Genomic DNA, 27,099 nt, shown 5'->3' on the forward strand with positions numbered 1-27,099 from the left:
AGCAGCAGCTACCGGTCGTCCGGAAACGGTGTTGCGAGCTGCCGTTTTCTTTTGTTGTTGTCCGTGTGCGTTACATTTTGGTGTTGTTTTGAAGCGTTGTAAAAGAAAGCATTCTGCAGTGCTTTAGTGGTTTACGTTTGTGTTTTTGTTCACTCCGTTAGTGGCGGAGCCACTAAGCAGCCGTTCCCATCTTGAAAGTGTTGGCACGATCTTGCACGGGGATCAGCATAGAGCGCAGCATGTGTATGTGTGCTGTAAAAGTGTTCTGTAATAATAGCTAATGTGAATCATCAAAACCTCTTCGGTTTTCGGTTTACGTTTCGCGACAAGCTGCCGCAAAACAAAATTTGCGTTTGAGCCAAAAGGAAAACGAAAAAAAAGGCTTAAACATATTTTAACCACACACCGAGTGCCGGTCATTGTGTACGTGTATGTGTATGTGCGATATTGTTTGTGTACATAGGTGTGCGTCATCCTAATCCCGTAGGAAAGCTTGTCTACGCCAAGCCTGCAAGTTAGCCTTGGGCGAAGCAGAACTGTAACAGTTGAATAAATTAAATTCACAAGCAAAAACAAAAAACAGCCCGAAACTGCAAGCAAATAATTAATCATCAAAATGGAAATTAACGCAAGAGGAAGTCATAAGAATGGCTCCGGTTTGGATCTAGCCACGGTCGTGATGGTAAGTATTCCGTGGTGCAATTCCGTTTGCCATTTGTCCTTAAAGGCCGGGCTACATTGATCGTACTTTCTGGCGTAATTTTGATTTTCACTAGCGCATCTGGCGGCGGCTGACCGAAGCATTTTGCCAAACAATTTGGAGCCGCTCCAGAAAATACGTTAATTTTCCATGTTTTTTACTTAAATCGGAGGAAAAAAGTTTTGTAAAACGTAGATACACATGTCTTGCACGCATTGCATCCATTTTTGCAATGGAAAACGATGGAAAAACTACTAAATTTTGAGATCCGGCAGGTCCATTCCCTCGATGACCAAAAAAAGCTTCCACCAGCCGCCGCCAGATGCGCTAGTGAAAATCAAAATTACGCTTGCGAGTACGATCAATGTAGCCCGGCCTTAACACAATTAAGTGTCATCGTGTGGGTGTGTGTGTTGTTTGTTTTTATATTACAATTTACCTATACCTATTACGAAGCATTTTCTAACGCACGTGGTAACGCAGCCAGCGCCAACAAACTTAGAGAAGGTGTGTTAAAAGGTGTGTTTTTGTTGCTAGCAGGTGTAGCTGCTACTGATTGTGCGTTGCAACACACTCATGCACACACACAAACACAATCCGACCAAATGAGCACACCTTGATAAGCGGAGCAACAGTGTACCATTTGTAATATGGTAAGGGCTTTTTGGCTGGATGATGGGTTGCTTTGTTGGCCCGTTCTGGTGGTGCTGGTGGGTTGATTGTGAAAATGCGTTGCCATCGCACACATCGAACCCCCAGCCATTGGATACACACAGAAGGGGGTGTATTTTTTTCTTTCAACAAGAGTTAAACGAAACGTTGTTGGGTTTATCAACCAAATCTTACACCATGCTTGGGTTATTGGTATGAATCGTTTATACAAAAAAGTTCTGTTTTTTTAGTATTATTTTGTATCGATACATCGTTTAAATCTACTAAAATCACAACACAACCGTTGACGACGGGGGTCAAGGCCTGCTTATACCACTATTCATTATCCATAACAGGATAGTCCAGTCCATAGCAAGAGGTCACGGTCCATATGGGGCTCGAACCCATGCCGACCATGTTGTTAAGTCGTGCGAGTTGACGACTCCAGCACGAGCACCGAATGATCGAATCTGATCATTGCTTAATATTGTACAAGATTTTACACAATACAGTTGAAAGGGTATGGCAGCGATCGAGCGAGAGTTTCTTCACAGCTTGTTCAAAAAAATCATATTACATGAATAGGATTCAGAACTCAGAATTATGCTACATCACGGACCAAGTTCTTAAAAAATATATCTTCATATATCCACCATACTAGTGATGGGAAAAATAAAGTTTTCGTCGGAAGTTATTCCGGCTAGCTCCGAAGTTTTCTGGAATCGATTCCAGATAGTAGGTCCGGAATCAGAATCATCTTCGGAATTGGAATCGGCTCCGGAATTGGATCCAGAATCGGCTCCGGAATCAGAATCGGCTTTGAAATCGGAATCTGTTTCGAGATCTCCATAAAAATACGCGTTTGGGTCCAATGATACTACGAATTGATAATAGTTTAGAACACAAATTTGCCAATTCCCGGATTAGTTTTGCTTCTAAAACTTCTAATTTCAATTCAAGAACTGATGCTTATTCTGGAGCTAATTATAATTCTGGAGTCAATTCTGATGCCGTTTCTGGAGCAAATTGTGATTCTCAGGTCGATTCCAATTCCCGAGCCCGATTCTGATTCCGGAATCGGTTAAAGAAACGATTCCAAACATAAAATATTAATCCCAAGCATAGTACCTTAGTAGTCCTACCACAGCTGCACAGAACATTTCATATTCAAAATTTTAATGTATTTCAATGTTCATATACTGTCGAAATGCTAATACATATATTCGAAAATACAGTGATATTTACGATGCATGGAAAAAGTAAAACTACCTTAAAAATGGTGTATTAAGTTATGGAGTTTTACCATAATTGCATATTTTATAACATTTTAATAGTTTAAGTTATAAAAGTAAGCATTTAACTTATTACTTACAAAATGTTTAACAATATATGTTCAAAAGGAACCTTTTTTGTAAAATAGAATAAACTTAAAATGAACAACTGAAACTTACAATCATTCTCCTTCCGCTTCTCGCGATGTTTTTTCCAAAGTAATTGTGTCCTGTGATGCTATAAATAGCCTCCATTACCGTTTTACTCCTTTCCAAAACGCCCCGGAACCGACCGATTTTCCAAACCCAATTCAAAATTGAGTCCTGTGTCCATTTCCCCCTTTATTTTTAAGCCAACGTCATCGTTACCGTTCTCTGTTGTTCAACAGCAGCAGAACATGAGGATGGTTCGAACTCCAACAATGCTTACCTTTACCGCTCACAAACAACATTCAAATTCAAATGTTATGAATGAATAAAGTGTCCTCTGCGGACAGTGACGCAAAGAAAGGGAAGGAAATAAGATGGCACGGGACACAACAAAAACGCAACTGTCCCACAGAAACCATCTTCAGCAAATCAGGCCGGAATGCCATTTGACTATTTTTAAATTCATTCATAAACATTGGCCCGAACAGTCGCGGGGAGACGGAAAGGAAGGCAGGAACGTACGTCACAGCAAACCCGCGGCAACCACGTCCCCAGGACACACACAACGTGTGTACAACGTAATAGGAATTCCACGATAGGCAAGGACTGGCATTTTCTACCAGAAAAAAAACGAACACGCATTTACAGATTTGACGGCGGAATAGAATGTAAAATGCTTCAAATGCCATACATTCGATCGATTGGATGATATTAGATTCCATTTTTAACACCACCATATCTGGGTGTGTGTTAGAAAAAAGGCTTTTACTATGGCCATGACAACGACAATTTTTGATCTCCCCCCCCCCCCTTTACAACGGATCCTGCTAATGGTCACCGGCCAATTCCGGCGGTTTCGCGCTTTGACGCCGGACATCGGGTCCGTGATTGGGGTCCGTGCTCAAGGTTTCCATGGGCCACCCGTCTCCCGTCTCTGCTGACCTCTGGGGCCCCGCATACCAATCGGGCACTATTCTGCTCGAGCGCAACTATCCACGGTGAAGGCCAGATGCGGGCCAAACCATGCGCTTGGGGCGGATGTTTTTCGTTCATTAACGATCCACGCGGGCGTGTGAGGCATTTTTCCACCACGCTGATCCTCGATACACACACACCCACATGCCCACCCATCCTTCGCCTCTTACCGCACCAACAGGCGTCATAAATGATACAAAGTTATTGCAACACTAGCCAGGCAAGGAAAAAGCAGCTTGGCTGCTCCACCACGCGCTGATCGCGAGAAGTGCGTTGATCTTGAGATTTTCTATTTCGCGTGCACACCCCACAAAGAGCGTTGCAAGAGCGGGCATTTTTTCGATGTGTGATGATCGCGCGTTCGCGCTTTGATGATGGGTGTTTTTTTCTTTCTTTCCTCTACTTCTGTGTGAGTGTATGTGGAACGTTCGATCGCGTTTGGTTTAGCGTAATTTTGGAATTAAAAAAAGTATTGCAGCACAAAAGATATTGCCTGCTGCCAAACCTATCACTGTGTAAGTCGGAAAACGCGTGATTTGGTCGTTATTTGGTCACGGAACTTGCGCGCAGTTTGGTTTGAATTATGTATGATGTGAAATAAATTACATTAAACTAGCTACGTTCGCTTTTGATCGCATCAGAACTTCCGACTCCGGGTTTACAAGAATGTTTAAAAAATGGCTGTGTAAAATAATTAACCATCAATATCGAATGGAATTTGTGGTGAATACAGTGCGCTTGAAGTAGCAAATAAAATAACAGTCAAAACAGATGTAAACAACATCATCATCGACGACGGTGCGAGTCAGTTTCCGAGAAAAAAAGATGATCCTCATCACTCTCGGAAGTTGTCGGCAGTAGTTGACGTACTTTAGCTGATGATTTAACTGCTCTACTGTCCTCTCGGCGATCGGTTAATGATTCATCCATTCATGCAACAGACGCCTGCGCTCGCCCACGTTTGACGATCGATGAATCATCTACCTCAGTCTCAATGGCATTTACAACTAATGCTCTGGCTGGGAGACGGGAATCCAGTACGGTATGTAGGCCCACAATCATTATCGTAAGCCCCCCCTTCAGACGTCTGTATAATGCCTTTTGCGGAAATGATAAGCATTGGCGTTCGCTTTCTATTCGCCCCTTGCCACTGCTGCTACTGTTGCGGCCTTGTCTGGACATTGAGGAATGCCCTACTGTCTTATCGGCATATTTCTGCGTAGAATTAGGTGCACTGTGTGCTGTGTGTTAAATCGATGACGTAAAGAGCACGTGTGAGTGTGTATGTTATCTACTATGTCTAGCGTTTCTTCTGTATGAAGGGTAAGGTCAGTGTATTGCAACATCATTGGAGCGTCAATAATTGATTTTTTTTTAATTTGTATATCCCAATAAATTTTGAAGTATGTATGATCATCACTTCTTGTTGCTTATTCGTTATGATTTGTTTTCTTCGTTCAAAAATTACACAAACACAGAATGCTCATCTTTTTCCAATCTCAATAATCTACGCTTCAGATCAACATTGAAAATCACGACAAAACAGTTTACATCAATTTGAAGCTTTGCTGTTGCAGCGTGCAGCACTCAGCTTCGGGGAAGATCACACCGCACCGATGGAAAGCGCATCGAAGTGGAACATTTTCACAACGGAAGCAAACTGGCACAGTAACCAACCAAACCAAAAAAAGGGGGGAAAATAGAGGGGAAAAGAGAAGCAAAAAAAACAGAGTAATATTGGCCAAAGCTCCTCTCTTTTCTGCGTTAAACTGTGCCGTGGACCATATCTTCATTGCTTCTCCAAAGGCTTCCCCTCCCGATAGCCCGTGGCCCTACTTAAAGGTCAATTTCACGTGTGGAACACACGAGTGGAAAATGAACAATTCGGATGTTTCACCTTCATTTTGTGTTTTATATCAACACGTGGGAAGAAGAGAGAGCATTCTATAACTATTTCCTTTTTATTGACGTATTTTTTTTATCAACAAAGCCCTGTTAAAATGTATACGAATAAAGAACAGTGACATCTACCTTTCATCACAACTCACGCTCAAAGCCTTGATGACACCGTAAATTTTCCTCCATCATTCGCCTGCCTGTAAGGAAGCTCATTAATATTAAAGGCTTGGTTCACCACATTAATGGCCTTATCGCTGCTTTGAATCATTCCAAGTCAAAGAAAGTACTTGTTCCGGACGGACTTGCGTATGCTTTCCACTACTTCTCCAAAGACGAAGGCAGAACCTCTAGAACCTTCTAATTGTCTAAAGGTGTGTCACATACAAACGTTCCGGCACGGTAGAATGATTTACTGCGTTCTGTGCGTTGATGTAATAACTGCGATTAAGAGCTGGAGTTGGTTATGGAAGTGGAATTGGGAAAGAAGTACATCGGGAAGTTTGAACTTTGACAATTAAATATCAATCAACCTGAAAGGAATATTGACAATATTTAGTGGAACAGTACCTGTTGAGCTGTAATGGTACATAATGTTAATTCCTATTTTATCAAACATTTTTGAATGTACAACACTTTACGATACATTTGTGCCTTATTCTGTATGCTCCCAATGTTCGCCATTGCAATCTTCCGTCAAATGTCACAATTTATTATATTTTTATCACCATCAATCATGCCAGTACGTTGGTTGCCAGTCCTGCCCTGGCTGGAGCAGCAGCAGCAGTATCAAAGGCGGCTCCTCCGCATAAACGGGCAAGCAAGACATGCAACCGTGGGGCGAGTATGTCGTAGCAAGGGGTCAATGGGTCATTGTGTTACGTCGTACAGCAAAACCTGTAGAGCGAAAGTGGTGCTGTTTGTGTGTGTGTGTGTTTCCGAACCACGTTTGACCGAACAAGGATAATAATGCGGAAAAAGCGGATATCGAAAGGATTGCATGCGAAAGGGTGTTGTTCTACTCTGCTCCCACCGTAGTCGTACCGCGAATTAGGTCAAGGAAATGAACACTGACCGACCACAGGGAAATACTGGAGGGAGGAAACGGAACACTACAATTATTTTGTCTGCCAGCTCGACAAACGCAAACTCTCCACACCCTGGACGATTCGGCTCGGTCACGGATCGGGGCAGTAAAGGATGGTTAAAAGAATGAAGCGGAAGGACCGTATGTGGTGGTGGTAGTAATGGTGAATATCCTTTTGTGGTTGGGTTCGTTCGCTTTTGCAATCCTTGCATGGATGGTGTTGGTGGTCTGCGTACAAACAAGTGCCAATCTGAACGATGGCTTTTAATCCAGGGAGGGAACGCTGGTTTGCTTCCTGTTTTGCTGTGGTGCAGCAGCTACTGCGTGTACTACGGCTTGCTGCACTCGGACCGTGGACTTCCGGCCCGGCGGCTAATTGATTGAAATTAGTGATTGTTGATATTTCCTTTTGCCGTTCCATTTTTTTTCTATTTGAAATTACAGTGCTGGTAAAAAATGTATGTCAACTCACGCTGAAAAAGGATTTCTCAAAAAAATAAGTAATAATAAATTCAGCCGGTCATTTCAAGGCTTCAAATCTGTGAAATGTAACAAAGAGTATCCAACTCAAACATTCAGATAATTCAAACATCTTTCTAATAATGTATTATTAATTCATTGCTGTTTAGACTTATTAATAAAGGGTAATGATTGAAAATGAACGAAAAACAAACTAAAATGTTAGCATTTGACGTAAAAAGCACGTCAGACTCCTTGCAAATTCCTATTGAATTTGGCCAACAAGGGTGCTATAGAGTCCAATTCCCCTTTACATTAAGTTCATTTCGCGTAAGAAAGAGTCAATAAAGTGTCCCACAGCTATGAGAACTCCTGAAAAACCCTGAAAATATTTTCAGACCATTCTTTCACTATATTTTATTTCACCATCTCCTTCTCACACGAATGCAAACCAATCTGGGTCATTCTTTTCGTGCGGAAAGGAAAAAAGATGGACAAAATTTATGAAAATGAAACTACTGCTTACATAAATATTAAAGAAACATAAATTATAAAATAATACAAAATTTAAATAATAGATTCGCCATAATGATAATAATTATATTGAAATTTCAAAAAGAAATAATGAAAACAAAATTGAAGTATGAAACGAAATGAAAGGGCAATTTTGTTTAGATGTGTTTTAGGACAATTACAATACAAATATAGTGAAAAATAGCCATACTCTCATTTTGAATTAGCGGAAGTTCAAATAAATTGTTATATTCTTTTTATTGTCAGTTAATTATATATTTTGTTTAGAGTTTATAGGGTAAGTGTACCAATTGTGGATGTAATATGTCAACAAGATACCGATTTTACGCCTGTAAAAATAAGTAAAGGGTAAAATTTCAAACTTCTTCATGTTTTCTTGTAGCTTACAATGTGTAGAACACGAGAGTATTTTTTATTTTGACACAATGTTTAGCGAAACAATAGAAAATTTCGATTAAAAATTGCATCTCAAGTTACCAATTATGGCTATAGTGTTCCTAGCAATTCGCCATAGCTGTACCAATTGTGGCTGTATGCTAAAACTCGTGGATATTTACACCAAAAAATACTTTGTGACATTGTTTTAACTGAAATCAAGTGATAATTAGCTCACTGCACCAATATAAGTATGTAATCACCATAAAATACGTAATATTAACATTTTTAAATATCCGTTTTCTATCAATGGTTGTATTGATATCCAGGCTCAATTAATCGCACAATGAGGCTAATCTTAAAAAAATACTTTCGTACACCTTTCTGATGACACCGTGCTTGGACACACACCTGGCAATCCTTCATATCACCTGGAAGCTATACCGTAGCCAGCTACCGTTTCAGCGCGATACGAAAATGAACACAAATCAGGGTGGTCTGTTTGAATTTGTTAAAATGAAGAATCGTAGCCATAGTTCAATCATCTTCTGACCAAGATACTTCTGGCCAAGACTAGCACTAACTATCAATCAGGGCGCATTTGGCAATAAGGCGACACGAGCGGCTTCAGATTTCGCTTTCTTCGTATGAAAGTCATTCAAGGCTGTATTATTTTGGTGAAACTGATTCGTTTTCTGATCACTGATTTGAACACTTTACAAGAAAATGATGCTTAAAACACAAAATAACACTTTATATTGCGAAAATAACAACGAGAAACCCGAGTTGTTCACATATAAACTACGCGCTACGACCAAAACAACAGTGGTCAACAAAGCATCCATAGCATACTGCGATATTTGGTACACCGAAGGTTAGTTGTACCAATTATGGACGTACAGAAAAAGGCATATTTTAGATGAAATTTCGGTAAATTTTGATGTGTAGTCGTTAAATAACTAATATTTTGCACCAAAATGACGATTTTGAGATAAAAATATGGTTAGGTGCTTGAAAATCGCTAATATCCTACAGTGCTGCTCTTAGAAAAATGGTAAGAGACACCAACAATCTTGGCAACACATTTTAAAAGGTTGATATTTAACAAACGGAAGTGAGCAGCACGGAACTAATGAAGCACAAATGTGTTAAAATGTTCATAATTGAAATAAAAAATCCTTCCGTGGTTTTAGAATGCAAATAGACTGTTTTAGAGCGAAAATAGTGTTCGTTATAGCCATAATTGGTGCTATAGCCACAATTGGTACACTTACCCTAATGAATATAATCGTTCTTTATTGATTTCAGCTATAAAATATTTGGAATAGAAAAATGTTTAAATACATAGCGCTTAAGTGCTATAACATACTTACATTGAATATTTAACACTGCACGACCTTGAAACTACATAAACCGCAGTTAATATGTTTGAGTTTAAGTGGCCTTGAAATTAGCTTAAATTCCATCACTACACTTTGGAATACTCAGACGATGAGTCACTTACGCCTTGCCATCGATTTATGCACCAAACGATTGGAACAATACACAACAGTTTGTAGTGTGTAGATTTCATCCCACGGAAAGTGACAACTTCAATGTTCTCACGCAGTAATTTGGGTCCTAAAGTTAAATAGAGAGCAAACAAAAAACAACTCTACACTTTTACACTATTATTAAACTATGGAATAAAATATTTACCGCACATCAAAATGGTGGCCCACCGGTGTGAGGATTCAATTTTCAATTACCAATGTCGTTCATTCTCCACTTTGTAACTGTAATGAATAATTTATAAAACGCCATAGAATCGTTCTACAACACGCTGGCTAAGATTTTTACATTACAAGCAACTTTCCAATCGCAGCAGAGTGGAATGGGAAAGGACAGTGTTGCCATTCCATTTCAAACTCAATTTTTAAAGGGCTAGTGGTTTTATGTTCTATTCTACCGTCCGTGGCATTAGCACGATGCTTACTCATCGCCAGTGGCGTGTATGTGTGTGCTGCTGTTCAGTGTAATGTTGCGTAGGAACGGAAGTTGAAGGCTAGCAAAAGCGCATACATCGCCGAATGATTCGAACGTAATTGGATTGTACCCCGTTGTTTGGTTGGGCAGCGTTCGAGAAGTTTGCTGCTGGCATTTTGCTTGTTTCCTGCCATGATGTTTCTGTGTGATTGTTGCATCAGCGCTTTCGATATGCTAAAACAGTTGAAATATTCAATCGAATTTTTCTTAAAGCTTGGAAAGCGACCATACCCGTTCCATAACCTGTTCGTTCGGTTCGATCAATCGATCAATGGGAGTCGCTGCTGTAGGAGAAGAATTGAGCATTAATTTCTATCACGTATGCCATGCCCAGATCGCATTCCGACGCCCCTCTCTAGACTCAAGTGTGCATTCAAACGCAAGGGTGCAACACTTCCGCGATCGTACCCTTCCATCCAGGCACGTACGTAGGCACTCTCGGCTCTCGCCCGGTTCCCTCTCAGTTCATCTAAACCGGTACTTCCCACCCTAGGCCTTTTGGTCGATGCAGTGTGGAGGAATAGAAATGTTAGAAAAATAGTTACACGCCACCAACCCGCGCTGCAATGCACCCCGTACCACCGGAAACGTTGCTCGAACGCTGAGAAACTCTCGAAAGATCTGCTGTGGAAAAAATAAGGAGGGAGCAGTACAGAGTGTGAGAGAAAGTAGGAAAAATGCTACGCAACAACTCATGGAACGGCCAGATGCATGTAGAGGTAAGAAGAGAAATAGAGATGGAAGGGAGAGAAAAAAAACTAAAAGCATTATGAAAATAAGAGGCAATAAGTTGGATTGTGTGTCTTTCAATTGGTCTCTTGTACGATAAACACTGATCATGTGCTTAGTCAGTAAAAATTGTGTTTTTATACGTACTGTCCTGTCAGCTGTTTAACAAACTGATGCGTTTGTTTCAATGCTCGTCATCACAAGTAGAATGGAAGAAAAATATTAAATAATACTGACGCTTTAGTTTGTTTACATTCGCTGGCGATGGCAAGGGTGTCAAACCTTTTTTGAGCAATAATAACATAATAGGATTTGAGAGAAAATTTAATTTTGGAAATTCGACCACACTGATTACAAAACATAAAAAATGCACTTGAATTTATGGACAGAACTGCGACCGTAGTTTGACACCCTTGCGCCGAAAAGAATCCCAACAAGTGTTTGATCGTTGCTGGACGGCCGCCGGGGTTGCAAGATAATCCGAAGTGCGCGAGGAACCGTGAGCTCGGGCATCTGGCTGGTTCCTATTTCTTACACATTCCGCGAGAGTTGGTTACAACGGTTACAACAAACACAAACAAGCAGTGAGAGTGGCTGGCGCGGAAGAGCGAAGTATAAGCAGTATGGACATTGGGGTGAAGAGGTCATCTTAACAAACTCTTTCGTAATGGTATGGCTATTGAACGGATGGTATGGCTATTGAATGGCTATTGAACGGATCATTAATTTTAGAATCTGATAGTAGGTAAAATGAGCTATGTTTAGTACGATATTTTCCACACAAGTATTTTATATTTCTAGCTGATTGTATTAAAAAGACTTTAAAGTACGAATTAAAGCAATTGATAGCGTTATAGCTTGTGAGGAAATGATGAATGCAGCTTTTTGAATAACACATAGCATAGTGTAGGTACCTTGCAGAAGTTGCGAAACTTGAGCAATTAATTGATTAATGATTAATGAATTGATTAATTGAATACCAAATTCGACCGGCCATGATAGTCGTAAAATTGTGCTCATTGCTCATGGCTTCACCTGGTTTCCTCAATAGATGGCGCTTTAAAACTCATCGCAATGTTACCATCCTTTTCTTGCAACGTGTTTTGTCTACGTTTATCTAATCAAGGTTTACATACCCTTCAAACTTTCCTAAAATATCAATTAGAATAGTCGTGTGGTCAAGATACATGGGTAGCAATAGCATCGACCATTAATCAGTTTTCACTTGATTCTGCACTGGTATTTCACACTGGAGCTTAGTATTAGTATTTTTCGATAATTTCGCTGTTCTATTTCTAGCGAAAGGACAATGGAGGAGCCGCTATAACGACGAGCTATACGATATGTACGGCGACCTCACTGTCATGCAGCGTATCAAGCTCGCCTGGCTCCGGTGAGATGGCCATGTTATACGCATGGAAACGGACGACCCAGCCCGTAAAGTCCTTTTGAGGCCGTCCATAAGAACAGAAGAGGCGCGGTAGGCCCAAGTTGAGGTGGCAGGATGGCGTTGAGGCGTTCGTCATTAAGATAACAGATTGGCAGACGAAGGCGCGAGACCGTGAATAGTTTCGGACACTCCTGAGGCAGGCCAAGACCGCAAAGCGGTTGTAGCGCCGGATAACAACAACAGGTCGTTTGCCTTCTGCTAAACGAAGTATTTTTAGATTCCTTTTAGGCTAACAATTTGACCCGTTTAGACGCCGTTTAGGAGTCGTTTTGTGGAATTTTGGCGATTGGAATATTGTTATCTTTTGTTATGTCTTGTTGTGTATTGTGCCAGTGATCAGCAGTTTTGAGTTAAAGTTAAAAGTTTCTATTTTTTTGTTTTTTTTTAACAAAAAACATTGCAGGCTTAACTTTACTCAATACGTTAAGCCTTCCTATCACTTTAAACAAACCGACATACGAATGGGCTCCATTTTGCTCCGGCCTTCCACACAACGGCTAATCGAGAGAGCGTTCAACGTCTGGCTGCCGTCTACAGTTTGAATTGCCGCGGCGGTACCGCTCACAAAAACACGTTGTTCAGTCTCGCCGCCGAGCTGAGTGGACCGGTATCGCGGCTTTTCTTACGCGCGCGCGAGCGCCCGTCATTTCCACAGTGTGTGTCCCTCTCAACGAACATCGCGCGAGATCGCGATCACATTCAACACACACGCGCTCGGGTTGTTTGCCTTTGGATCGTGCGTTATTTGTGCGAGCGAAGCGGAACCAAACGGTCGCAACGCTTTCCTATACGTGAGAGTGTGTGGCGCGTGGTGGCCTGTGAGAAGACCTTCATTTTCGTACAAAGTGTAAACGCGCTCGCTCGGTACCTTCTCGAAGGGTGCGTGTATTGTTACAATCCCACCCGCGCATCCCGCCGCCTCCGACTCGATCATCCGTCTTTGTTGTGTCTGCAGATAAAGTCAATCAATTAGAGCACCCGACAAGCACGCTACAGGCAGAGCGGACGGGCATTTAAACCTTCTTCGGCTGCTGCTGCTCCTGTAGGTGATAAAAAGGGGCAACAGTAGAAAGCCAACCGTGTGGCAGAGTGATAAGAAAACAATAGTTTCGTGATTTCTTAACCCTCCGAGAGAGAGAGAAAAAGGGCCTTCGACTGCACCGTGCGCCGCCAGTGTGCGCCGAAACGTCGTTGGACGAAGGGCCAGTCTCTGCCAGCATAAGTCTGTTGCAACCTTAAATTTCTCTCTGTCTTGTATAGAGGGAGAGGGTCTTTGGAGTGAGAGAGTACAATGAACCTGTGGCATCTTTGGACGCCGATGCAAATGCACGCACGCACGCCGTACGCATCGTAATTGTTGGGTCCGGAAGACGCAGTTGAGTGTTGAGTGTGTTCCCTCATCGTGATTGTGTTCGGTTCAATGTTGCCACCGTGATCGTGCGTACTTGAGAAATAAAACCCCGCGTGAATAACCCAGCAACCGCGTAAAAAGCGTCAACTTGATTATAGACCGCGCGAAGGTATATCGTTTCGGTGTTCAAGGCTGCAGAAGCACGGTTTTTTCGTTCTGCGATGGAGTGTCGCTTCTTCCGCCTTTAAACCGCTTCACGTCATATCTAGCCAGCCTTTTGTGTGTGTGTGTGTGTGTGTGTGTATGTGCGTAGTTTGTGTGGTTTCATCCGAAGAACCGAACCTCTCCATAAGACCGACGAAGCAGTGAACCAGCCGTGTTTGGATCGTCGAGCGACCTTAAGGAAAGAAAGAAGGGATACAAGATTGGTGTCGCGCGTTTTTTTTATGTTTTGAAACCCAACAACCCAACCAGACGTACACATCCGCTACGATCGTCCGTTGCCTGCGCGTGTGAGCGTGTGAGTGTTTGGCCCTTTTTGCCGGTTTGGGTTCGTTCCTACTTCCTTCGTGACGATGTCGTACTACGCACCGAAAGCGAAGCCGGTGGCAGGAGGCACCTTGAGGGCCGTCTACGAGAAACTATACAGCAACTGTTCAACATTCCGCAAGCTGCACTATGAAGTAAGTAAGAAGCAACGGCAACACAGAAAATGAGTGGTGGGAGAGTGTTGGAGAGGAAGTAACTGCTATGCCGTGCCTTGCCGGGTCAATGTGACGCAAGGTGGTGCCGGCTTAAGACGCTCTATTTCTCGTACATTCTACCGTTTCCATTGAGTCATGTATGTGGTGCTGTTTTGTCCGATAGGGGCAGATATTAGTTTCCCTCCGAAGAGCACAGGTTAACCGTGTTTTGAGATGAAATTCAACTTTGAATGATACTGATCACGCTAGGCGATTGTGCTGGTGGGAGTCTTACTAAAAATAAAGCGACCGGATAGTTTTGTGAAAAGGCAGTTGAGGACGTTCTGCGGTGTAGCAAATCGTAAATAAACAGTCGGCGGTTCTGTTGGGCATCGAGAAAATGCCTGGTGGGCGTAAAGATTTCCCACTTTTCCTTGTACTTTTTTTCTACGCAAACCACTGATGATCGTTGATCATTAGGTCACAAACAGAGAGCACACTCTGCTCCCTTCTGAAGGGTAGCAAAGATAATCATGTCATGACTGGCACCGGTTGGGTCCTCCCTCTCTATCTCGCTTTATATCTAATAGAATGTGGAAAATTGCGTCGCAGAAAATTATGTCAGCCGTCCGTTCTGTTCTGACCGAGATACGGCGGGGAGTGCTCCGTCTCCGAGCACTGACGGTGCATATTTTCCACCGCCTCGATACAGTAATAGAACGTGAATGGTACCACCAAACGAAACGGGTGGTAGTAGTGGTGGTGCTGGTTCTGTTTATGTGACTTTGGTCGCCATCGTCCTCCGCCGGAAGCCAAACAAATCGAAACGAAAACCACAAACACAAATTGAAGAGCCGCCAGTGAGAGTGTGAGTCAGTTTATTTACTTTTTCAAAATCAGTTCGTCGGCAAAAGTTTTCCTTTCACGAAGCAACACTCTCAGCGGCTTTATTATTTAAGGGACCAAACCCAAACGGTGCATTTAAACGCAAACGGGAGACGGAGAGATCTTCCACTACCTTAGCTAACACACTGCCCCAGCTGGGCTGATTCACACAGACAGACCGGATGATGAGGGGGGAGAGAACAATGTTCTAGAAGTGTCGGGTGACCGCGACCGGCGACCCGCGTGTGACGAGTGGAATTGTTTCGCCTTCAACGTACGGAAGGTTTTGTTGGACGCAAAGTAAGAGTAATGTGAAACCATTTCAGCTGGCAAATGGAGCTTGTTTTTTGCTGCTGCTGTTGCTGCTGCTGTTGCCGCCGTGTGGTTCTCCAGCAACGACTGTTTTGACTTCAGGATGGTACGATCGTACGTGTGCGATCAAGTCGCCAGCAAGCGGAGCGCGTGCTTTTTGGACACAATATTTGTCCATCCACCATTCTGAGAAGGGGTTTGCGGTTTTTTAATCGATTTTTTATGCTGTTCTATGCTTATTTCTTGTTATATCACACATGAAGACAATTTCAGACAAGTAGAAATACAGCATAAGGTACACTAAGAATTGGTGGAAATCTCTCCTTTTCCCAATATTTAGCTATCACCGTGTGCTCTAGAGATTCCACTTGTAACGACAAACTAATTAACAACCTGCTTTACGGTCTTGAAACTCTCCCTCTTATTGAGCAACACTACGAGCGCATTGCTAAACACCCGCTAAACGGTTTGAAACCAGTGTCCAAGCGCAACAATTAGTCAGAGGGACTATTCTCCTTGTCTCAACGGAGTAGCGGCTCACGTTGCGTTCATTGTTTGCGTGCTTGAGCTGGTGTGTCTAGTGTGTGTCAGCCTTGCCGTCATAGTGTTAACTTGCCAGTGTCCAAATCACACAGACGACGTGCTGAGCAAATGATCTTGTCCAATATATCTATAGGATTAATAACAGTTACATCTTATACTATGGTGAAGATAACTGGAACCAAAAACCTAGTAAAGTGACATATTCCAAATAAACTAAATTTGCATAACATCAAAGATCCAATAACGATGCCCTTACCTATATCTGTAATTAATAACAGTAGTTAACACTTCCAGTTCTCGTCAACAACATTCTGTGAGATTGAGTGCGACGAGTGACGGACACAATGGTCCATCCGGTCGGCCTCTTGATGTGTTAAACGCCTGCATGTGCTACTCGAAGGTGTATTTTGTCGCCATTGGTCCGACCCCTTCAGTGCAAGCGTGTTTTCCCCCGCTGTGCAGAACAAATAAGTAGCAATAGGCCCTGCCTTACAATCACGGGATCATTCAAGAGGCCTTTACTTGATGCGTACACAGCTAACACAACCGACCCTATCCCTATCGTGTAGTCAGTCGTTGGTCACCTCTACTTTGATGATATCTGCCAAGATGAGGATGACAAAATTGAGCGATAGTAGTGACCAAGCTGACAACAACGGATGCTGCGATGGGGACCGCGAACGCGTCCTTGGCAAGCACCATCTCCAGTATGATAATCGTCCGTGTTCGGTTGCGATGTTGTTGTGCAACCAAATTCCACTCAATCGCAATCCCGCTTTATTTGTATCTGCCATGTAAACGGAGGCGTATTACCTTGACCGGTAATAAATTCCACATCGAATGTTCTTGACTTCCTGCGCAACCTAGCAGCAGGACAACAGAAGTTGCCGTTCAGTTGGTTTGTTGGTGTTGTGGTGCCTCCTTTTCCAGCAAACTTTCTCGTACAAACTATATCAACTGATATTAAGAGAATGCAACGAATTGTTATTGAGAAGCAATTGAAGTTAATAAATATGATTGCTGGGGTTGGGAAATCACAGACCAATCTGTTTGTACATACATGCGTCATATTTTCACACATTGTTCGCTTTGACTCGGGAACTTCTTGATCTTGGACTTCTAGCTTCACCGGTCCGTTGTTTCGGCCTGTTGCCGTTCTTTGTTGTGTGTGTGTTTTGGGTTGACCAATCTAATCGAATCGAGTGAATTATTGACAATCGTCGATCGTTCGCGATCGCGACGACATATGGCGGTTACGCGGGAATGTTTTGGGGTCGAAGGCGGCGCAGTGCTTTATAATTATTTATAGACCCGTCCGGCGATCGGCGTTGAGCGTTCTATCGCGATCAGCAGGTTACGTACGGGGCAGCTAACGGTGTTTACTACCGTAGTCATTTAGTAGCACAAAACACACACTTACACACACCAATGAAGTCAGCTGAACAGGTGGAAGGGGTTATTGGGAGGGGGAGGAGGAACTGCTATTGACGTTCTCGGGACGCTGATGAGTGCGGAAATTAGCAATTCGTTTGCACACCGGGTTTTGCGGATCGTTGCGAAGTATAAATATCGATCGAGCGGCACAGATTAAATGCGTGCGCTTTATTTTGCGGCTAGCAGCTGGCGACGGTGAAGGCCAGAGCTGTTTGGAATGCGTTTTGGACGCAGAAGATTTTCAACGGTACGGTGGTCTCCATTTGTGTCACCCATGCCCTTCCTCTGCCGGTGCGCCGATTGACAAATCGTTTAATTCCGCCACACGAGCCAACGATTGTAGATAGCGATTGATTGGTAGTGCTCGGTTCGTAGGTGGATAGAGACGGTGACCAGTGGGTGAATAATTCATGTGCTGATAGGTGGGTACCCTTTTTCGGACGAACAGGGCAGGGTAGACAGCAGAAAAAGGTAGGTGCCGGAAGAGGTGGTAAATGCAAATTTGTGCGCATTACTCACTGCGTTTGGAATGGAGAACAAAACACTGACACTGGGAAGTGTTGATAGGAAATAGCAGAAGGCTCTACTGATCGTGGGCACACAGTAATAATGAAATGTGTCAACTGTGTTAAAATAACAACAACATCACAATATCTAGCCAATCAATCAGTGCGCTGAACATGAAGCGCTCTGATATACGATAATACGTGTCAACCAACCACCACAGTCCTCCTTCAACGGCACTGGAAGCCAATGAATGTGCAAGATGATAAGTACACAAATAGTGTGTCAGAGTGTCAGAGCGAGAGTGAGTTGTGACAGAGTAAGTCCAACACCCTCCCATCATTGTGGGAGCCGTCCTTCCTCGTCACACATCGCCCTCCAAGGCCAGTGGAGGAGAGAACAAATTTAGCATCCATTATCACTCCTGGCCCGATTATCTGGCACATCACCTCCTCTCGAGATCTCGGTACTCGTGCACTAGAAGGCAGTAGGTGCAGGTATACGTGCCTCTCCGGAACGTATCTGGACGGATGACGATAGATGACTTGCCTGTAGAGACAGAGAGTGTGTGTACTGTGTGTACTCCTTATAGCGTCAATAAAAAAACGAATCCCTTGTGTACGCGCAATCTCCTGCTCGGAGGGGGGTACGAGTAGAGTCACATTATCAACGCAGCAGCACGCTCGGTAGATGATAAGAAATGCGTTTTTTTGTTAGTGCACAGGGACTATGCATGGTAAAAAAGGTGGTCTATGTGTAGGTAGAACGCCATTAATACCAGTAGAAAAAACGCTTAGAACATCCTGTTTCTTATGTTGGTAAAAAGAGTGGAATTTTGCATTCCATTACTATTTCAACGTACCCTAAGACATGTCTGTACGCCAGTTCTATCAGCAGTATGTGCCGATCGTAGCTGATAGTGGTTCAGTGAGGTACAAGTACACATTCTAGAGCAATTGAATAATTCAAAGATCGCAAGCCATTGACAGCATGCGTTTAGACTGGCTTCATTTGCAAACCTACCACCATGTTGGGGCAATGGAATGTTTACTATGCACGGGATGAATTATTTAATCCATCCCCACTCCGTTGATGGAATAGTTCGTTTTATTTTATGATCAAACGATACGTCAAATTACTCTGTTGCCGTCCCCCTGCGCTTTGATGAACACATAGTAATGTCCACTGTCATTACCATCAATTAGTTGGTGCTCGTGAATTTCTGTCAGTTGGTACGCCCTTTGTTTTAAATGTCTAGCACATCTCTACATGGAAGAGGGCACATGATCTGTATCTTGGGACAGTAAAACAGTAAAACCTGGTGGTGGTCGTTAGTGGTTGCTGATTTGGCATTTCGATCCGAACATGAGTGACTACAAATGATATGTTCACGATGGTGGTGTGCTTATCTGCGTAATGCGTTGCGATAATGTCGGATAACGTTGGAGCGATTATCGTGTATCGTACAGTGCATCAATTAATGACTCTTAGTGGCTGGGTTCTGTTCTACTATGTTGATCATTTAATACTACCAGGGTGACTATAGGTCATAGTTATGATCGTCCATCGTTAATGGGGATTTCTATCAAGATAGGCAGTTGGAGAGAAATGGTTGTCGAGGACTTTCTAGGAATAACAATAGACCCTTGAGTCTATGTTAGTTGGATTACTCAATGGTTTTGTCAACCATTAATGCAGTTCTTATACAAAGAATCTCCGGCATGTAGAGAACGGATCTCTTGGAGTTATTAAGCCCTTTTGAACTATCAGAACCCCTGAAAACCGCTGTATTCCAAATGTATTGCTCTCCCAGAGATGAAAACGGAAACGTCCGGAAATGAAACGGAAATCTTCGGGACCTCTAGTATATTTTAGCGATCCCGTGGTATAGTCATCTACTCGCACGACCTAATATCATGACCGTCGTGGGTTCAAACTCCGTCTGGACCGAACCGTTTCATTTATAGGACTGACTGTCCTGCCATGGGTAATCAATAAGTCACTGATATTCATTTAGTGGTAAATACAGCACTAGACTGACAACGGTTCTTGAATCAAATATGAAGAATGAGCAGTATATGAAAGACCTTTGGAGTCTATTAAAAATTGAACTTTAAAAATATATAATGTCAAATAAACATCAGTCAGCAATCATGGTGTCGAGAAAACCACAACAACAACATGAATGTGGAGTCCAAACAGTGTGCAAATGTGATGGCATCGTGGGCAATCGCAGGCGCGGGCAATGGTGATAATAATTCTGTTTACTTAACAAGCTGTTACTTTGAAGTGGTTCGTTGAGCCGTCGTGTACACATGTGCGGTGGGTTTTGGATGGTTGGCGAGATACAAAAACTCCAACAAAAAAAAAAAAACAATAGTTTTGTTTGCGCCAGACAGAACGTTGCCCAAATCTCTGCCGTTGCTGAAGGAGTGTACTATTTGCACTCCCAGTAAAAATGGTCAGCAACACCCTTTCTTTTACCACAAGCGTTATCTACCCAACTGGTAGCCCCTAAACGCGCGGTAGCACTCGGCTCCAACACACACCTTGTTGCCATAAACCCTCGAATATACTAATTTGTCGGAAAATTGACTCTTTTTTTTCCTACGATTATCTCTCATACGATATGGCGGATTTTGTTGGACGCCAGCTAATGTTATCTAGCCGAGTTGATAGTGAGCTGCGTATGTACGAACGTCACACAGGCTACAGGCCTTTGTCGTCGGGTCTTCTTCCACGGATGGACAGCTGCATCAACATTGCGGCAAATGTCATGTTCCGGGACTTTCATAATTCACGGGTCGTGGTTAATCGTCTTTTAGGGCAGATGTTTGCTGTCATGTATGGATTGTGATAACGAATGATAAATAAATAGAAGGATAAACCTTGAGCAGATGCCAGATATATCTCTTTTTTTTTGGGAATTATATGCTATATATAGTTCCACTTATATGATCCGACATCTAGTTAATGTTAAGATCAATTACAAAAACACTGTTTGGAAAGAATAAAAAGGCAATTTATTACACGCATCATAGCGCGTGTACTCAAGATAAAACGTGCAAGATGATTAGATTACAATATAAAAGTACTAAACAAAAATCCTACCTTTTCCGCCGTTTTACATCACACACTGTAATCTAATGATAAGGACGAGGGCATAAACACACAAACGACTGGCAAAACCGCAACCGGGAGCTCAAGTAACAACGAGTCACCCACCGTCATACAGTCGCGAGCGAGTGCGCTCGCGATCGTTTTGCTGACTCGACGACGACGACGTCGGCAATGACGAAACGGTCAACTAATACCACACAACGATCGGTGCAGGGCACACACAACAACTAACCGCGGGTTCGGTAGTGTGTTTTTTTTAATGTACGGCCATCAATCGGTACAGTCCGCTGCTGCTCCTACGCCGTGCGACGTGACGCATTCGTGGTAGAACTCTTCAGTGCGTCGGTTGTGCTTTTGTGTGTCCCGGGGTCGGTTTTTTTTGTGTGTGCCCGCTTGTGTGGTGGCGCCGCGTGACACATACTGTGCGCTGTGTGTAGACGGCCTCGATCCTGGTGCCTTTTATTTCCGCCCCTTACACTAAAGCCACCTGGCAGTGGTTGTAGTGCCTTAGGTAGTGGATATCAGCTGTGTTGTCGCGATGAAGGTGATGCTCAAGACAGGATGGCCCTCGGCAAAGACGATACAAAGGCTGTCGTACACGTACAGTGTGCATCCTTGGAGCTACCTTCCCTGCCAGGCAAGTGTGTTTGTGTGTGAGTAGTAATGTGAAATGAAGAGGATATTTGGAGGCAAACAAAAAAACGGTCAAATCAAGTAAAGCACACACTGGAATGTGCGAGAAACTAGTTCTGTTAGTGGGTGATAAGCAATGCGCTGGGATGTATGTAATGAAGCGCCAGCCCCGATGGAGGTCGCCATTCGTAATCTCATCTGGACCGATCGCTTCTTTACAGACGGTGTCGAAATGATTACAGTGTGTGATCGCGGGTCAGCTTGATGCAGCGTTCAATGTAAAGTGATACTCGAATGCAACAGGAGGATCACACACTCACACCACAAAGCGCAGATGAAAGTGTAAACAGCTGTAATTGGATAGCTCTAGAACCTGTGTAATGTTCTCTTGTGAAGCGTATAAGGAAAAAAGCAAAATGTCCGTTCAAGAACTTTCCTGACCACCGTGTGGAGACCTCTCTGCGTGCCGGTGGAAAGTGATCGTGCCGCTTCGTGTGCACACACAAGGTCGCAGTGGTGCTGTTTGAAAAGCAACCGATCTCTCTATTGTCAGCTATCTTTCGTGTTAGTATATGCGTTACCAATCCCAGTAGGGATTTATCAGAAGCAATCAAATTAGCAAATTACAAAACGGTCAAAACAGTAGCAGCACGTTTTTTTACGACTGCAGTCAGATTTTTGCAATTCCCGGACGCTCGTGTGGGACCCATTGATCGATCAATCTTAATTGCAGTTTGCTGGGGGGTGGCCACAGAAGGGTTCACAGGCGACGTTATCTTGATGCATGGGTACAACAGGCCATAAAGATATTACATCCTATCGCGCTGTTGGACCCCATCCTGTTGGGAAAGTAGAGGTAATAGTAAGACAAAGTAAAACGGGCAACAGGTTTGAAAGAGTTTTGGTGGAATAGTATGACTTAATTACTTCGCTATTAGTGCATATTTCCACTGATCAAGACATAAATAAAATGACTACGACTTCCTAGTCTATACATAATACATTTATCTATCTGTCTGAGGCGTGTATGTGACTCATGCCTGTGAAAATCCACGTTTGGCAATCACTGCAAATCCCTCCCTGTTTCTTGATGGTCGGAAGCTCTGAAAAGGGCCGTTGGAATCACAAGGATCAGCGCTGTTTTTGGGGATGGATTACGATATGATTAGTGTAAAGTTTGCTGGCTTTCTTCGGTGTTGTCCAACACCTGGTGCGACTCGTTAATCATACAGTAGAGGTAATGATAACCGAAAGTTATCGGCTGGATTAACCGGGTCAGATCGATGGGAAATTACGGGATTATGCGGGAGGTACTGGTTCTATTGGAGGACAATTTGTGGACTACAAAAAAGAGGGCGTGAGTCACGCGATGTGTGGAAAATTCCCACACAAAGGGAAGGAAAACGGGGCCCGCTCGTTGTTGTTCGGCCTGTACTTGGCAAGTGACTAGTGATGGGTGAAGTTGACAAAAATCCGGAGTCGACTCCAATCCGACTCCGATAATTTCGGAACCGACTACGGAAGGTAGGTTCGCCCAGCAATATCCGGAGTCGTTCGGAGTTGAAGTCGTCCGGAGTCGGAGTCATCTAGAGTCATTCGGCGTCGTTCTGAGTCGGAGTCGCCCGGAATCGGTTGAAGTCAACCTTCGAAACAAAGACCTGTATATGAAGTGCACGCGCAAAATGAAAGACAAAAAGCACCATGAAATGCCTGATCACAAGCACATTGCACCAGGTCGGTCAACTCCAATCAACTCCAGATGATTCCGAATGACTCTGACTCCGGCTCGGCTAAGACCGACTCCTAACGATTCCTACTCCAAACGACTCCGGACGACTCCGACTGCGGGCGAAACTAGTGGTTCGGATTTTGCCGGAGTCGGAATCGGACTAACAATAGCAGGAGTCGCCTCAAATTTACAAAACGTCCACCCAAAAATATTATTCCAAACATTCGAAACGATTCCAGAAGAAGGTATTACACTGTAACGGTTATCTACCTGCTTTACATATACAGAGCTTGTTGTTGTTTTTTTTGCCTCTACCCCACGATCGTTATCTACACACTCTAACCACAGCAAACAGGCAAACACAAAACCCATCGCTTGGGTAATGCCTTAAAAAGCAAATGGTCCAAAATTGTCTTTCCCCTCGGGATTTTTAATGGTTTGTTGTTCTTCTCTACCCGGCTCCGGCACAAAAGACAGCGGGGACTATGTACTTCCCCATAAAAGCAGAAGGTGCAGCACATCATCTTTTCTTGTCAAAGTTCTGCCCTTGAGCACACACACATACACGCCCGGGACGCCCTGGGTAAAGGAGCTGTGCAAAAGTATAAGTAAAGAATTCGGTCCTGTTCTTCCGTTACTTTTATTACTTTACTGGCTGCAGCAATCTCGGTGTCTCGGTGAGCGCAATTGAGGAACGATCGTGTGTGTGTATGTCGTGCCGATAAGATACGTTGTACATGGAAAGTGCATTTCCTTCCGTCCGCGTATCACTGGCGGTGCCATTTCCCTTTGCATTAGCACACACAATATAACAAAAAAAAAACCCAACCCACAAAGCAACACAGAACCAAACCCTCTTGCAAGCAAACGAAATTAACCAGAAAAAAGCCTAATTGGTTTTTCCGCTTTCTTTACTACTTTTTTCAACAGGAAGTGCCTGACTCATACGACTACAACAGCCCCAATGCACCGAACCACCACCCGTCGGCCTACCCACATCCCGGCTCGCCCTACCACCAGCAAAACCACCAGCCACCGCCCTCCGACACCGGCAGCCCGTCGAGCGATGCGGTAATGATCAAGATCGATACACCCTCGCCCCTGCGGGACGATCAGTCGCGCTATCCGAAGGAAATTGGCAAAACCCTGCTAGCGCTCCTGTTCCTAGCGGGCAACTTTTTCCTCGCCACCGTGTCGCTCTCCCTGGTGCACGATCGCGTCCCCGACCGGGACGTGTACGGGCCGCTGCCGGACGCTTTCCTGGACCGGGTGCAACCGCAGGACTGGGCGCTCGATGTGAGCGAAATACTGATCATGGTGGTGGTGAACTCGTGCGTACTGCTGATCACCTTCCACAAGCATCGGTTCATCGTGATGCGGCGCGTGTTTCTGCTGCTGTCGATCCTGTACATGATGCGTTCGCTCACGATGTACGTCACGGTGCTGCCCGTGTCGAGCCGGACGTACTACTGCAGCCCGAAGAGCAACGCGAGCAGTGCGGGCGTGATCGTGAAGCGCGCGTTTCAGCTCATCTCCGGGATGGGGCTGTCGATCAATGGGAAGCAGATCTACTGCGGCGATTACATCTACAGTGGCCACACGGTAACGCTCGTGCTCGGCTATCTAGTGATATCGGAATGTAAGGCAAATGGCGCGAGCAGGTGATCGAACGAAGGTTGATGTTAATTTGGGTATTCTTCCTTCACAGATTCACCCAAACGCTTCTGGCCGATCCATTGGATCTACTGGTTGGCCAGCTTGACCGGTGTCGTGATGGTGCTGGTAGCACACGGCCACTACACCGTCGACGTGCTGATAGCGTACTACGCCACGACGCGACTGTTCTGGACGTACCACACACTTGCCAACAACAGCTTGCTGCTAAAGGTAAGCCAGCCACAGCCGGAACTGCACGCGTAAGCGAAAAATAAAACCACAAACTAATCGTTAAAATCTTCCCTTCTTTTTAGCAAAACGGCAACAACTACATCGGACGTGAGTGGTGGTACTTTGCCTTCCGCTACTTTGAGCGCAACGTGCGCGGCCCAATCCCGCTCCAGTACGATTGTCCGCTGTCGCTGCCCTCGTCCTGGACGAAAAAGTCGCCCAAACTGCCGGGACGCGAAAGTTGATGCCTTACCACCGCCGTCTGGTTGGTGGCTGAGGATGCGCCGGAACATCCGCCGGCAAGCGGAGAGCTGGCGCATGTTCAAAGGTCGACCTGTTCTCTTACCGCTGCAGCATATCTGCACCGTCTAGGCGACGTAGCGAGAAGCCTAAAATGTCCATAGGAACAGGAAAAGAAAAGACTTGAAAACCAATACCCCGTTAAGTAAGGATTTAGTGCAGGATGCTCGTTGTGTACAGGGATCTGATAGTGTGCAAGGGGTTAGTTAAAGCCAACAACCTGTTCCCCCTCGCGAGTGAGTTAATTTTCCCGTTTCTGTCTGTCGATTTGGATTTACAATGCCACCATCCCCATTTTTTTAATAGAAACATTCAGCAACAAGTGTTTATTAAATTAAGCCCAGTTTTCTGTACATTTGGCAGAGCACAGTGGTCATGTTGTTGCAAGCGAAGGCAAGCTTACAGAAGTCAGATTAGGTAGATTCTATTTTAGCTTAGGTTTGTAAGGCCAAAACTGTCCCTCCCTCTTCATCCCTAAGTGCTTTTGGTATGAGGAAGTTTTGTGGAGCTATTCTGCAAAACTCCACACCAACCACACAAAACGAACGACGAAAATCAATGTGATATAACAAATTGCGCCGAGCGCAATGCTAGCGAAAAAGCGGAAGATTGGAGCAAAAAGGCAGGGGAGAGCAGGTCCCGTTCGTTCACGGGTGTAGTGGATGGTTCATTTGCTGGGAATGCAGTTTTGCAATCCTCTGTGTACAGTACATCCTACACATATATGTAGTGCATTTTAGCGGGTTTCTTTTCGATTCATTTAAGCGTAGGTGTGTATAGGCTAGACCCGAGGCTTCTAATTTGTGTTTTTGTGTGTGTCAGGACGTTTTCTTTTTTATATAAAATCTCTAATTCGATTTTTGGAAAAAGAAAAAAAAAAGATTAAGCGTCAGCTAATTTGCCAAAATGAACGCATCTTCGCTTATCTGTTACCATTTGTATATAGGAGCATTGTGTTGCGTTTCGAGCCAGGCGAGCCAATCTCATCGTGCGCTGCCGATACGAGAAGATAGCAATAATTAGTCTAAACCAAAATGAAACATTCGCGCGGTGATGATCCTAAGAGTTGAACGGCGCCACTAGACACAGGATTGGTGAATGTTTTCATTTGTGGTCCCTCTTTTTGTTTTAACTCGAGATGAGCTGTGCACGTTCCAACTTTGAAGCTGTTCCCGCTTCAGCCCAGTCGTACGCAGCCCGGCACTCGTTTACCGAGAAACTCTATAGACTGTCGCTCGTAAAAGCTCGTGTTGTTTGTGCCTTCGTAACTGCCTTTGTATAGTGAAAGCGTTTATTGTGTAAGAAACCGAAACGAAATCATGAAACAACCAATAGAAGAAGGAAAGAATACATTTTTTCGAAGGTTTAGTTTTTTTTTCGAACAGTTCGTGATGACTTGAAAACAGAACTAGTGAG

At 43.9% G+C, this 27,099-nt stretch overlaps 1 protein-coding gene across 3 annotated transcripts; it reads left to right on the forward strand.

The window, feature by feature from the left end:
• LOC120955126 (phosphatidylcholine:ceramide cholinephosphotransferase 1-like) lies at positions 1-27,035 on the forward strand. 3 transcript variants are annotated; one of them, XM_040375659.2, is made up of 4 exons: positions 1-682; positions 24,427-25,135; positions 25,205-25,383; positions 25,467-27,035. In XM_040375659.2, exons 1-4 carry the CDS (start codon positions 617-619, stop codon positions 25,626-25,628), a joined length of 1,116 nt encoding a protein of 371 aa, XP_040231593.2. In that variant the 5' UTR covers positions 1-616; the 3' UTR covers positions 25,629-27,035. The 3 variants fall into 3 exon arrangements, with proteins under 3 accessions (XP_040231593.2, XP_040231590.2, XP_049466718.1); XM_040375656.2 differs by lacking the exon at positions 1-682 and adding an exon at positions 12,873-14,336; XM_049610761.1 differs by lacking the exon at positions 1-682 and adding an exon at positions 21,222-21,775 and having other exon boundaries at positions 24,431-25,135.
• Positions 27,036-27,099: the final 64 nt, after the last annotated feature.

The sequence above is a fragment of the Anopheles coluzzii genome, chromosome 3 (assembly GCF_943734685.1).
Source record: "Anopheles coluzzii chromosome 3, AcolN3, whole genome shotgun sequence".
NCBI lineage: Eukaryota > Metazoa > Arthropoda > Insecta > Diptera > Culicidae > Anopheles > Anopheles coluzzii.

Excerpts from the sequence above, each read along its gene's own strand:
- LOC120955126 (XM_040375656.2), top strand. The coding sequence starts at position 14,229 with ATGTCGTACTACGCACCGAAAGCGAAGCCGGTGGCAGGAGGCACCTTG. Across the intron at positions 14,337-24,426 it reads TCCGCAAGCTGCACTATGAA|GAAGTGCCTGACTCATACGA; the intron begins GTAAGTAAGAAG and ends TTTTTTCAACAG. Across the intron at positions 25,136-25,204 it reads CTATCTAGTGATATCGGAAT|ATTCACCCAAACGCTTCTGG; the intron begins GTAAGGCAAATG and ends CTTCCTTCACAG.